General features: G+C 40.7%; 1 protein-coding gene across 1 annotated transcript in view; it reads left to right on the top strand.

The window, feature by feature from the left end:
- ano1b (anoctamin 1, calcium activated chloride channel b) overlaps window positions 1-14,998 on the top strand; it is a gene marked incomplete at its 5' end in the record, with an annotated part of 39,438 nt that overhangs the window by 267 nt on the left and 24,173 nt on the right. Inside the window, 6 exons of the mRNA XM_080870260.1 lie at window positions 649-1,041; window positions 9,963-10,061; window positions 10,463-10,614; window positions 12,024-12,078; window positions 12,569-12,617; window positions 14,552-14,607. Of these exons, the coding sequence (XP_080726386.1) occupies window positions 649-1,041; window positions 9,963-10,061; window positions 10,463-10,614; window positions 12,024-12,078; window positions 12,569-12,617; window positions 14,552-14,607 (804 nt within the window). The remainder of the gene's footprint in view (window positions 1-648; window positions 1,042-9,962; window positions 10,062-10,462; window positions 10,615-12,023; window positions 12,079-12,568; window positions 12,618-14,551; window positions 14,608-14,998) is intronic.

Raw genomic sequence — 14,998 nt, 5'->3', positions numbered from 1 at the left:
TGGCCATAGTTTTTGATGATCTTGTGCAGCAATTACAGCTATTTTAATATATTTAAAACTCAACATACTGGTTAAAAAATAAAAATAGTCAGCAGTCCTTGTTGAACACAACCAAAACTTTTACACTGATACGGTCTTTAAGAGTGCTATTGCCACTCTGCGGCACTGCTCATTACTTAAGGCAGATACTGCTGCTTTAAGTAATGAGAAGGATTAAAATGAAGTTCCTTCTGCAGGTCGTACACTGCACTGAACTGTAGCTGGTGTATACTGTGTTTTCTGTGCTGGTACTGGCATACAAAAGCTCAGTAAAAGAATAGCTTGATAAGTGCAAGTCCAGAAAGGAAATCTCGCTATTTTTACATTCTTTCCATGATATATGGTTTTGTGTGTATTAAAAAGCAAACAAACAACATATGTGAACAAAACTGTTAAATGTTTACATCATCGAACCCTGCTGGTGATCCAATGGTGTCAGACACTGAATGGCAACACTCCTGATTTGAGTGCAGTTCTTCTTGTTGGATATCCTCCCCATCTCTTTCTGTGTGCATTTCTTGCAGTCCCTCTTGTCAACTTATAAATGCATAAATCATGTTCCCTAGGCTCTCGCTCTTACATGTGTGGTTTAAATCTACGTATTTTCAGCGGCTGAAGGCTCTAACTCCAGAGGAAAATACCCGCTCCCAGCATGGGCTCTTCTTCCAGGATGGTCAACGGCATGTTGACTACGTGCTCACCTATTCCGTGAAGAAGTCGAGTGGAAGCCACTCCACTCGCCAGTCAGTGCATCTCCTCACTGAGAATGTTGTTACCCGCAGCTTCCGCCATGGTCCTCAGAGTGGTGGCGAAAAGCTCCGAGCCAAGCAAACACAAAGGACGAAAGACTCATCCTCCGTACATTCATCGACGGTTATCGACATGGAGTTGGGCTGTTCAGGAGAAATCTTCAATAGCCAGGAGGATCAGAAGGCATTCAGACGAGAGGAGTTTGAAGGAAAACTGAGAGACATGGGGCTAGAGCTGGAAAAAGATGAAGATGTAAGTTCTAATAATTATTTATTACAAAAACTAACTGGCCTCATTTGGTCACTTCTTTTCAGAATCAGAATCAGATCAGAATCAGAAACTTTATTGTCATTGTCATGAGAACAACGAAATTAAGAATGGTCCCCGATCATTGCATCATCCCTAGCAATATCAAAATATAAATAAAACAATAAAATTCAATAAATAAAATAGATAGAATACTTAAAATACTAATAAGATATAACAGTAAAACATTCACATACATTCCCACACACATGCTTCAGACCGTGCATAGATTAACACAAGAGTGGCGTGATGGACATTTTTTTGTAGTATTCAGATGTGTTATTGCAGTTGGATAACAGCTGTGTTTGAGTCTATTAGTCCTTGCTCTGATTGCCCTGTACCGTCTGCCTGAGGGCAACAGTTCGAACAGGGAGTGGCCAGGATGTGAGGTGTCTTTTATGATGTTTTGGGCCTTTTTAAAACAGTGGGCGTTGTGTAGAACTTCCAGTGTGGGGAGAGGGCAGCCAGTGATCTTTTGGGCGGTGTTAATGATCCCTTGGAGTGCTTTCCTCTGAGCCCCTGTGCAGCTAGTGTACCAGATGCATATGCAGTAAGTTAGAACACTCTCAATGGTGGCTCTGTAGAAGGACACCAGCAGTCTCTGTGTGATGTTATTCCTCCTGAGAATTCTCAGGAAGTACAGTCTCTGTTGGGCCTTTTTCAGCAGCTCGGAGGTGTTCACACTCCAGGAAAGGTTCTCCTCTATATTGACTCCCAGGAAGCGGAAGCTTGCCACCCTTTCTACACAGTCCCCATTTATGAATAGTGGTTGGATCTCTGCCTTTTTCCTTCTGAAGTCTATTATGAGTTCTTTGGTTTTTGAAGTGTTGAGGAGGAGGTTATTGGCCTTACACCATGACGTCAGCTGCTCCACCTCGTCTCTGTACGTAGACTCGTCTCCCTTGGAAATGAGCCCCACCACTGTGGTGTCATCTGCAAATTTCACAAAGATGTTGCTGTGGTGGCGAGGAGTGCAGTCGTGTGTGTAGAGAGAGTAGAGCAGTGGACTGAGCACACAGCCCTGGGGTGAGCCAGTGCTGAGACTCAGGGCTCAAGATGTGTGATGGCCAACTCTGACTCTCTGTCTACGGCCCGAGAGGAAGCTGTTGATCCACATGCAGGTGCTGTATGGAAGCCCCAGGTCTTGTAGCTTGGCCACCAGTTTGTGTGGAAGGATGGTGTTAAAAGCTGAGCAGTAATCCACGAAGAGCATCCGCACATAGCTACCATGCTCTTCCAGGTGAGTTAATGCAGCATGGAGTGCTGTGGCTACAGCGTCTTCCGTGGATCGGTTTGCTCTGTAGGCAAACTGGTGTGGATCCAGGCTGCGGGGCAGGGCTGCTGTGATGTGTCTGCGGACCAGCTTCTCAAAGCATTTCATTACCACTGGGGTGAGTGCCACCGGTCTGTAGTCATTCAGGCCGGTGATGTGGGGCTTCTTAGGCAAGGGGACTATGGTGGAGGACTTCAGGCAGAGTGGGACAGTCGCCTGTGCGAGGGATTTGTTGAAAATCCTGGTGAAGATCCCAGCCAGCTGTCCTGCACAATCCCTCAATATTCGACCTGGCACACCATCAGGACCCGCCGCCTTCCTCGGGTTAACAGCCTGCAGCATGCGCCTCACCTCGTGCTCTTCCAGGGTGAGGGTGGTGCTGCTATGGGTGGCGTGTTGCTGCTGTGGCTCCAATACCTCCGGTACCCTGGTCTCAAAGCGGGCAAAGAAGATATTCAGCTCCTCTGCCAGCTCCAGGTCACCGTCCGCAGCTCCGAGATTGATCTTATAGTTGGTTAGGTGCTGGATGCCTTGCCACACCTGCCGGCTGGTATTACTCTTCAAATGGTCCTCGATCCTCCTCCTATAGTCCCCCTTTGCCTCTCTGATGCCTCTCTTCAGGTTGGATCGGGCTGTGGTGTAGTAATCCCTGTTGCCAGACCTGAACGCAATGTTCCTCTCCTTCAGCAGCTGCCTGACCTCCCGGGTCATCCAGGGCTTTTGGTTGGGATAAGCCCGGATCCGTTTGACTGCTGTAACAGTGTCTATGCAGTGTTTTATATAGCAGAGGACACCGTCTGTGAACATTTCCAAGTCCTGATGTTCAAAGATATCCCAGTTAGTCCTGTCAAAACAGTCCTGCAGCTGCTGAGAGGCACCCTCTGGCCATATGGTAATATTCTTTGTGATGGTAAGAGCAGTTTTCTTGAGGGGGGCATATACAGGGATTAGAAACAGTGACAAGTGGTCAGACTGACCCAGATGTGGCAAAGGTCTGGCCCTGTAGCCCATTTTGATGTTGGAATAAACTTTGTCCAGAATCTTGTCACCCCTAGTGGCACACTTGACGTGCTGGTGGAATTTGGGGATTGCTTTTTTTAAGTCTGCGTGATTGAAGTCCCCTGCTACGATATGTACAGCGTCAGGGTAAGTGCTCTGTTTATTATTGATGTTTGTATGCAGGAGTGCGATCGCAGAGTTAGCATTAGCATCTGGTGGTATGTAAACAGCTGTTATTATGACAACGGTGAACTCCCTAGGTAGGTAGATGGGCCTGCATTTAACAGTCAGATATTCAATGTCCGGTGAACAGTGACGGTCTATTATCACTGTGTTGGTACACCAGCTGTTGTTCACATACATACAGAGCCCCCCTCCTTTGCGCTTACCGGAGTCCACTGTTCGGTCATGTCGCTGTGTGGTATAGCCTGCTAGCTCAATAGCAGAGTCTGGAATGGATTGATGTAGCCAGGATTCAGTGATAAGAAGGATGCATGAGTCTTTGATGAAGTTATTCGCTGCTATTTGCAATCTCAATTCGTCCAACTTGTTCGCGAGGGATCCACAATTTCAGTGTGTGCTTCCAACCAAGCTCATTTCTTTCTGTCTTTCTTTCTTTTTTTGTACGTCTTATCTTAAATGAAGTCATGTCAAATTTTAACCTAATACAATGACAGTTTCTTTCAGTATATACAAGCCCTTAAACTACATTTGAATATGTTGAATTTTGATGCTTTTAATTCATCTTATTATTCCAAGCATTTTTGAGCCCTTGTAACCTTTAAATTGGGTACAGGAGCTAGCCACACAATATCTTCAAGGCCGAAAAACACATTTAAGCTTTTTTTTAGCTTTTTTTTTTTAAAGAAAAAAGAAAAAAAACTTCATCCAAATGAGTTTTACACCCACTCCCAGTGTCACAATCTGAAATAAAATATTTTTTATATTTTATATAATGTTTTCTATAACCAAACTTAAAATATCGATATCATGACATATCTCATAGTTTCAGTAACAAAGAAGCACAAATTTAATGCCTATGAGAGAAGGAAGTGAATATTCTTAGTACAAGCCAAATCATTTTTCTTTGCCTCAATAGGAAACCATCACCTGCTCCCCTAGAGGGAGGCATAACTTTAAATTGACTACTTCTTTGTTTTGATACTTTTAGCTCTAAGTTTGCTGCTTTGGTTTTAGAGCCATTGCAGTTTTAGAGCTCTAACATACTGGCTCATCACCAGTGCTGTGAAGCTGTACTGGCAGATACTTCCTCAGACTATAAAGAGGAGCTCCTTAAACTTACTATCACCCTTGCAGAAAATGATGACTGACTCATGACTCATTTAGTGATGGGAATGCTTCCACAATGAAACCACTCATAAACCTATATGCATTACACTCATAAGCACTTTCAAGGCTCCTGACAGGGGGGTTATTTTGATGCTCATTTTGAATTTCTAAAGGGTTGTCTTGACTTAAGTTGCTGCTATTTAATTGAGTGTGTTAATATGTGTGTTTACAAGCAGTCAAACAGGTGTATCTGTGTATGGCCCTTCACGTATTATCATTTGCGAGAATGACCCTCAGGGGCGCTAAGTGTGACATGCCTACCATGAGAGATATGTCTGTAGGCTTTCAAAAAGGCTTGTTGGCCAACAGCATTTTTCCACTCAGCTTATTGTTCACCATAAAGAACAGCAGATCTGCACATGCACTAGAGAGACAGAAATGATACTGCTCTGCAGGTCACAATCTCCACTTTCATGCATCTCACCCTTTCTCTCTTACACATCTTCACTAATCCACTGAAACACACTTGAACACACAAACTTTAAACTCAATAGAATGTCAATAGAAAGAATTTATGAACTTATTCATGTTGTAAGAAATGTCCATACAGATGTCATCATATATTTGAAGGTGTGTTTTTATGTTGGTGTCCTTGTTAAAGGACAGAACAACAGCAAAAGCAACCTCACCTCACAGAACACATGTGCTTGCAGCTATGCCATGAGTTCACTGGTGACTCCAGCAGTGATCAACTACTGTATAAACACAAATCCTGACCTCTTTCCAGATACTGCTCCCAGGTACATGGATGACACAGGGGTCAAAACAAAAACACCTGAACTGAATCTTCATAGACCTGTTAGAGAGATCTCTGGACCATAAGTCTTAACAATGAAGTCAACAATGAACTTTCACGAGGATCGAAATTTGCCATTTTACACTAAGCACCTACTGGATCACAAACTGTGGTTCTTGAAGCACCATGCCAGAAAAGCCTGATCTGAGCATGAAAAAAGTAATTTCCATTGCAGTTTGATGTTCTAATTGCGAACTATGTGAATGCACTGCTACACTGTTTCACAGTTTTGGCAGATTTACAATTTGACTTGATCTTGAAATTTCTGTCTAGTGATGACAGTGTCTAATAATAGTAATTACTATTATTATTATTACTACTATATTTTTGCACAGTGGTTTTTATTTACCTTGTAACTTATATAAACCTTATATTTAACTGCAAACGTTAGAAGATAACCGTTTCTCAATGTCTGCAATATTTTAAGAGGCAGCCAGTTTCTGTAAAACTATTTGCAGGGTTGCAGTTTAGCTGTATCTATATATCAGTCACTTAAAAGTGGAAACTGATATTCTGTCTATGTATAAGATGTCCTAATGCCAGAATAAAAATAGAAAATAGTTGTCTCCACAGCTGACCTGAGGTTGTGAGCACCACAGAGAGTCTGAATTCCTGGTTTTCTACACATGGCACTATCTAATTTCTGACATTTTGGTAACTACCAGTATTAGCTGATACTAGGTTAATTCTGGTTTAATGAAAAAAATCCCCAGTCTTTGTAAATTTCCAGTAAGTTGGACCTTTGAACTAACAGACAGGGAAGAGAGAGACTACAGGATCAATTTTCCTGAAACAGAATACACAGTAAAACACCAGTCTAGTCTCGGGACACAGGGGTGTTCAGGTGACATCAGTATTTCCTAATCAGTAATTCTAGTACCGTATTTTGCACACAGTTAGGCCCATATATATTTGGACACTGACGCAGGTTTTGATGTTTTTTACTGTTTTTTTTTTTACTGACACATATTCCAGTTACAGTTATAAAATGGACATAATGTGTAGAGTCTCAGCTTTAATTTGAGGGTATCTACATTCAAATTGGATGAAAGGTTTCATGCTTTAATGCTTGCTGGTCAATTGACTCAAAGGTTATTTCATGGGCAGTTGTGGGCAATTCCTTCTTTATTTCATTATCAATTAAGAAGATGCCTGGAGTTGATCAGAGGTGTGGTGCTTGGAAGTGAAAGATTTTGCTGTGAACCAACAATACGCGGTCACAGGAGCTCTCCGTGCAGGTGAAATAAGCCATGCTTAGGCTGTGAAAACAGAAAAACCCCATCCGAGAAATTCCTACAATATTAGGAGTGGCAAACTATAGTTTGGTACAAGAAAGCTCTGGTGAATGCGGCAACACAAAAGACCTGGACGTCCACAGAGGACAACAGTGGTGGATGATCACAGAATTATTTCCACGGTGAAGAGAAACCCCTTCACAACAGCCAACCAAGTGAACAACACTCTCCAGGGGGTAGGCATATCAATATGCAAATCTACCATAAATAGAAGACTGCATGAAAGTAAATACAAAAGCTAGGTACTTGAAGGTGTGGAACAGCTCATGATCCAAAGCAAACTACATCATCTTTAAAACATGGCGCAGGAAGTGTGATGGTTTGGGGTGTATGGCTGCCAGTCCCACTAGGACACTAGTGTTTATTAATGATGTGACACAGGACAGAAACAGCTGAATGAATTGAGTCTGAATGAGGTGTTCAAAGACATACTGTCTGCTCAAATCTAACTAAATGGAGTCAAATTGATTGGGCGGCGTTTCATAATACAGATGGACAATGACCCAAAACATGCAGCCAAAGCAACCTAGGAATTTATTAACGCAAAGAAGTGGAATATCCTTGAATGGCCAAGTCAGTCACCTGAGCTTGAGCATGCATTTCACTTGCTAAAGCTAAAACTTCGGACAGAAGCAGAGCAGAGCATTAAAAAGGAGGAAACCCAACTCCCCTTTCACCCCTTTGGGCTTTGGTCCTCTACCAGAGGCCAGGGAGCTCTTGGAGTGGTTCACTTCATTTCTTGTGGTTAGAAGACTTTTGGTCTCAATGTGAAACGTTTTGCTCAGATGTAGCTAGAGTCACATGCAGTGTTCCACAAGGATCCTTGCTGTTCTCAGAAATCAGAAAGGGTTTTATTGCCAAATGTTGAGCAGGTTTACAACATTAGGAAATTGCTGCGGTGCTTCAGTGCAAACATACTGTTACAAATTAAGCTTAAATAGACATGAAAATAAAAATGAGAATAAGAATTAAAAGTGCTAAGTAGATAGATAGATATATACATGATATATACATGATATATACATGATATATACATGAGTGCAGGTGGTGATCAGTGCCAAACATGGAATGATGCAGTGAACACAGCGTAGGGTCATGTGTTAGTAGCGGGAACAGTCATATGGTTATTGTTCATGTGTCCAACAGCAGAGGGGAAGAAACTGTTCTTATGGCGAGAGGTTCTGGTGCGAATGGACCGGAGCCTCCTGCCTGAGGGGAGCAGGTCAAACAGACTGTGTCCAGGGTGAGAAGGGTCAGCTGAGATCCGAGCTGCACGCCCCAGTGTCCTGGAGGTGTACAGGTCCTGCAGAGATGGGAGTCTGCAGCCAATCACCTTCTCAGCAGAGCGCACAACACGCTGCAGTCTCTGTTTGTCCCTGATAGTGGCTCCAGCGTACCACACGGTGATGGAGGAGGTGAGGATGGACTCGATGATTGCAGTGTAGAACTGCATCATCGTCCGTGTTGGCAGGTTGAATTTCTTCAGCTGCCTCAGGAAGTGCATCCTCTGCTGGGCTTTCTTAATGACGGAGGTGATGGTGGGCTCCCACTTCAGGTCCTGGGTGATGGTGGTACCCAGGAAGCGGAATGAGTCCACAGAGGTGATGGGGGTGTCAGTCAGGATGATGGGGGGGGAGTGGAGCTGTGTGCTTCCTGAAGTCCACAATAATCTCCACTGTCTTCTGGGCATTCAGCACCAGGTTGTTGTGGCTGCACCAAGACACCAGACGTTCAACCTCCCTCCTGTAGGCAGACTCATCCCTGTCCGAGATGAGTCCAATAACGGTGGTGTCATCTGCAAACTTGATTAGCTTGACAGACTGGTGGGTGTATATGTATATCTCATGGTATATTCTACCACTACGCTAGATTATTAGTTCTGAATTAGTTTTAGTTTTAAATACATTTCTCATCATCTTTATGTAGACAATATTCAACTGTACCTTTTTTCAAACCTTATGAACTGGACAAACTATCCATTCTAATGGACCGTCTTAAGGAAATAAATGGTTGAACAGCAAACATTTTTCTGTAGCTTAATACAAACAAGACAGGCTGTTTAATTATGACTCCAGAGAGCATTAATCCCCAAATTAGACAACATCTGGGAGCTTTCTCATCCGCTGTAAAAGCTACTGCTCAGTAAATTTCTGATCAGTCTTTGGCTTTTGATGCCTACATGTAATCTGTGACCTGCTCTTGCTTTCTTCACTTAAGTAATATCACTAAACCTGAAATGGAGATGCTTGTTCATACTTTCATCTCTTCTCGATTAGACTATTGTAATGCCCCTTTTTTCTTGTCTGTCAAAAGCTTTGATAAATCGCCTTTAAACCATCCAAGATGCTGCGGCAAGACTTTTAACTCACACTCACAAATTCTCTCATATCACCCCATTGTTAAAGAGTCTGCACTGGCATCCACTTAGTTTTAGATATCAATTTAAAATCCTTGTAAGGCATGAAACGTAAACTCTTATGTTCATGGCCTTACAAGGAGAGGCCCCCACTTATATCATCAGCTACTTCACCCTTATTCTCCAAACCAGATCCTTTATTCCTTACGATTGCTGAAACTGCTACCATGTACCTGTCTGAAAACTAAAGGGGAAGCTTCCGAACCTTAGCACCAAAACTATGTAAGATTTAATCTAACGTGTCAATTCAGACAAGCATAACAAAATATTGGATAATGTTTTTGTGTGTTATGTTGTTTTTGTGTGACTAAACTGTATTTGTAATATCTTTGTAAAGCACTTTATAATATATTCCCGTCTTGTGTTATATAAGTAAATTTTACTTACTTAACAATAACAACTGTTAGGATTCATATTATGGTGGCTATTTTGAAGAATCTCAAATATAAAACACGTTTTGAGTTTCACACTTTTCTGTTTACTACATAATTCCTACATAATTCCATATGTGTTCAGTCATAGTTTTGAATAGTCATAGTCATGAACATAAAGAAAAACCATTAAATAAGAAGGTGTGTCCAAACTTTTGACTGGTAGTATATAATGATATCATATTAGCGAGCGAGAGAGATCTGAAGCCATACATGTGCAGTATTATTTGATTTCTCTATCTGTGTTTTGAAAATGAACTATATGGGAGTTTTATACAGTTGCTTTTGCATGCTGTTTCCCTCTTAGGGCAAGATTCCAGGAGTGTACTTTGTGAAAATACATGCTCCCTGGAACGTTCTGTGTCGAGAAGCTGAATTCATGAAGTTAAAGATGCCCACCAAAAAAGTAAGTCTTTAAAATGTTAGTTAAAAAATGCCAGGTTATGCTATGTTATATATTTCAAATGGGCAGTTTAGAGTCAGTATCAAATATACAAACTATTTAGGTTTAGCTCTAAATTCAGACAATAATGAGGTTACTGTATTCAGTCCTAAAATTCTTAGAGGCTTACTCTGGCCTCTAGTAACACTGTGAGGAATCTCAGAGTTGGTTTTGACCAGGATCTGTACTGTACTAAACAAATGTGTAGGACTGCTTTCTAACATTTGTGGAACATCTCTAAAACGAGAAACATCCTGTCTCAGAGTGATGCTGAAAAAGTAGTTCATGCACTCTAGGCTGTTCTAAAACTTATTAATAAAATAAACGCCTTCATTTGATCCAAAATGCTGTGTGTGTGTTGAAAGGTCTATGAGGTCAAGCAGTCAAACAGTATTGTGGAGAAGATCAGTACTCTGATTAGTAAAATTCTGGAGCCCCTCCACCCACATGTTGAGGAACATCAACCCAAGAACGTCAAACACCTGTCACACACGTTCTCTAGGGAAAAGCAACACCTGTAAGTACATTATTTTACTAAATGGAAAAGAACTGATCCCATATGATCTAGCGTACTTGTCAACAATGTGATTTTTTTTTAAATGCTCAAGAATATGCTGACAGATCCTTTTTCTCCTTTTCTTTTCAAAGCAACTTCAATATCATCCAAAGTTTTTTGGGGTTTTTTTCTTTTTGTTTTTCAGCAGTTTCCTTCTGTTGCATGAGATAATTCAGGGTTAGTGTAATCCTATAATCTTTAGGTTTTTCAGAGAATATGCACTGAAAATTGCTTTTTTTTTTTTTTTGCCTGTCCCGTTTGGCTCTTTTGCCATCAGAATTATTGTCTAAAGGCGAAGAAAGATGCCCAACGGATTTACTTTACCAAATGGACCATCCCAGCCTTGCCGTCTTGGTCTATTTGATTCACCTTTGCTTTTATTGTTTATTCTATTTTCATTTGCTACACACGGGACAGACTTGACTGGGGAAAAGAAAAGGGAGAAAGAAAGAGGGAAAGAAAAACAGCGGGGAAGAGGAACGGTGATAAAGGGTAAAAACCAAAAACCAACAAAACAAACAGACAAAAAATACATATATCAATCACCTGGATCACCTGTTGAGAAAGAAAAAAGAGAAAACAAGCAAAGAAAAAGAGAGCAATAGAATAAACAACATCACGATGATCTATGGGACTATAACAGTAAATACTAAATATTAAGTATTATTGTGCAGCACGTAAGATCGACAGCGCACAGTGTGCTTCGAGGTGGCAGCCAAAAACCACCTGTGAGTGAGAGCGTGCTTGTATTTAAAAGGTTCCTTCATGTAATGATCTGCTAGAGGCTGTGGGGAACCACAGCCCCGCCCACCAGGGCATGAAGCAGGTATGGAGGAGATCAAGGCTCCAGACATCCAGAGGCCCCAAGAGCAAAGGAGACCAAGGAAGACCAACAGAGGGGCAACCGCACTGAAAATTGCTACTCTTGCTAGTAAAACATGAGACATTTTAATCTGAGACCAGAACCTAACAGAGTGAAATAAATGATGCAGGCTTTACACTGAAAAAAGGGGAGATGGTGACCTTTTCACTAACATCACTCCCCACGTGTAATTTTCATTCATTCACAGAAAATCTCCCCTCCCAACGAGATAAATGAAAAAGTCAGGAACTTTTCTGATTTTTAATTGTTTTTGCTTATATTGTTTTTGTTTACATTAATTACTATGTGTGTAGTATGAATGGCAACTGGGGGGAATTGACACCCTTCTGCACATTTTTCAAAGCTGTCAGATGAGATGGATGGGACTCTTTCCCTGTCTGATTCTGGCCCCCAGGTCTCATGTTCGACACCCCTGGTATTATGTTTGTGCCTTGATCGATTCTTGCCTGATTTTTTTTAAATTTTTATTTTATGTGTATGTTGACAGATTTGACCTATCAGACAAAGATTACTTCTTCGACAGCAAAACCAGGAGTTCAATAGTAAGTCCAAGTTTGTGCATCAACAACACCAAAATATGACAGCATGTTTTAGCCTTCGCAACTCCTCTAGCACTCATACTGTGTATAAGAAACTAACCAATGTTTGCTGAAGTTATTTTAATGGTATTTTCCATAATAAATGCACATTTCAAACATTGATATTTTAGGTTTGAAGTATATGAAATTCTAGGCTAATAGGCCATCAACACCATTGACACCCTGCAGTTACAGGTTATCCTGAGATACGTGCCCAAAATAGAAAACAATAATAATGATTATTATTATTAATATTATTATTATTATTAGTAGTAGTTGTAGTAGTAGTAGTATCTCTTGGGAAGAACTGTAAACTGTAAATAACTTAATTTTGTTGTAGTTGCAGGCTTGATCTGTGCTGTATAATTTTATTATTGTGTGGGAAATAAAAATGTATAGGCTGATATTCTCCTTGTGCATTACTTTTAGACGCATGTTTTTAATTCCTTTACAGGTTTTTGAAATACTAAAAAGAACAAAATGCAAGGCCAAGTACAGCATGGGTAAGTCTGAATGTGTTTTTTGTTTTGTTTTTGCCACAAATATTAAAAGTCAGACAATTACGTGCTTACATATCATAATTTAGTTTTCTGGTATCTGACTAAGTTGTTTTAGTCTCCACTGGTTAAAATATCTTTTTCGGAGTTTTTGATGGTGGGGATAAATGCTGGAAATATGACTTCCTAACCTTGCTCTCTGTCATTTGTGTAAAATGCCTGCAAACCTATGGTTTCAACGATGCAAAGATTTGTCTTTTAGGGAGCGACTTACAGAATAGTTAGTGAGCACAGCAGTGTTTTAAATTCTGTTAAAATCAAAGCAAAAAATAAATAAATAACTAATAGCAATAGCTAGAACATTGTCGTTAGTGTCTACTGAATGCAATGCCTGAAGGTTAAACTTCTGATGGCTAAATAATTTGTTACCACTTCTATGATGGAAATGTCCACTCATTCTGTAATACGTGTGTGTGACACATTAGAAGCTGGTCAGTGGGACGTGATCACTGAATGATTGTGCATGTTTGGCACAGTGATGCTATAGGCTACTATTTTTGCCGTGTGTGTGTGTGTGTGTGTGTGTGTGTGTGTGTGTGTGTGTGTGTGTGTGTGTGTGTGTGTGTGTGTGTGAGAGAGAGAGAGAGAGAGAGAGAGAGAGAGAGAGAGAGAGAGAGAGAGAGAGAGACTCAATGAAATATCTGTCTTGAGGCCTATCTCACAGTATATGATCTCATTTCCAGTGTTGTTGTGTTTCCTGGAACACTATTACAGTTGTTGGTCCAAGTTCAGCATTGCAAGTACTGCAACCAATCTTATTGTTGTGATGTCATAGTTTTCCGACTTGGAAACACCATCACACCACACACTAAACCCTAACCCTTAACCATAACCATTATTCTAACTATAGTCCCTAACCCTAAGTCTAGGATTCAGGTATATGACTTGACAAAAGAACAACATCCCATTTCTTTGCCTTAAGAAATTCTTGAATCATGTTTGCAGTTTGCTTTGGGTCATTATCTAAATGTAAGCAGATGAATCATCAATAAACACTTCTTATCCAATTCCATTAACAGCCATACATAGCCATGGCCAACAGTTGATGTGATATGCTTCAGATCATGAGCTGTTTCTTTCCTTTTCCATACTGTTCTCATCCCATCATTTTGGTTCAAGTTAATCTGGGTTTCATTTGGGCAAGCTCTTTTTGACTTTTTTTCCTGGTAAAATCTATGTTGGCCTTCCTGGTCTTGATAGTAACCAGTGGCAAACCTTCTGTATGAACATTCAGGAAGGCGTTTCTTAATTTTGGACTTTGTGAAATGATATGCGTACGTCCTCGAGAGCATCCTTGACATGGTTATATGTTGTGAAGCTGTTTTACAGAATCAAGGAAAGAATTCCGCACTCATCCACTTATGTTGTCTTCTGTTGTGTTCAGGGCTTTTCCTATTCCTGACCTACTTATTAGTCAAGTGTCCAGTTACTTTTGAGTCTCTGTGGAGTCAAGGAAAACTTAGTACATCGCATGATTCAGTAGCTTGTAGAACCACCTTTAGCAGCAGTAATTTAAGTAATTGTTTTCTGTACAACTTGCAAGATGCCCAAGTCCTTTGGTTGGTAACTAAATCCTTCGGTTGCAAAGCAAGCCCTGAAATTCTTCTGTAACCAATGGCATCAGTTTGCTTCGCAACAATAAGGTTGCAAAAGTGTTGAGAGAGCTCGCTGGTTTTACCCATCCTGAGATGTTTCTTGTGTGACACCTTGGTAATGAGACACCTTTTGATTTCAAAATTTTTTATGCAAATCAGAGATGGCCGAACAGAAAATATTCTAAAAATTGAATGGTTAGAGATAGAATGACCCAATGCGGTCATATTCTTGAGTATTATAATTTAGAATCTGTATGAACATCTGCATTTATGCTTTCTTGGCAGGTATCACCAGTCTCCTTGGTAGTGGGGTGTATACTGCAGCTTATCCTCTTCATGATGTAAGTAGTATCTTTGTTAGAGCAAATAATTATTGGATTAGAAATATTTGTGGTTTTAGTTTACCGAGTGTAAAATGGTGGTGCAGTGCCTTACAGTAAAGGTTCCTTTGCTGGTGACACATCAGTGGTGTGTATACAACTTTGTTTTGTTTTGTTTTGTGGTTCCTTTTGGTAATTTTGCCCCTGTACAGAACCACAGTTGGTTTTAAAGTCAGTGAAGTTTAGACTTTCATCTTTTCTTCAGGGGGTTTAACCAAAGCATTGCATTAACCACATTAATGAATTGCACTAATTTGGTTTCTTCTGTAGTCTAAAGGCCTGCCTGTCTTCAGTTTTATCTTCAGTAACTGAAAAGACTGAGATCAGGGGATTGGCTTGGCCATTGGATAAC

This window comes from Rhamphochromis sp. 'chilingali' (assembly GCF_963969265.1).
Source record: "Rhamphochromis sp. 'chilingali' genome assembly, chromosome: 2".
Lineage (NCBI taxonomy): Eukaryota > Metazoa > Chordata > Actinopteri > Cichliformes > Cichlidae > Rhamphochromis > Rhamphochromis sp. 'chilingali'.
This window is presented reverse-complemented; position numbering and strand designations above follow the sequence as displayed.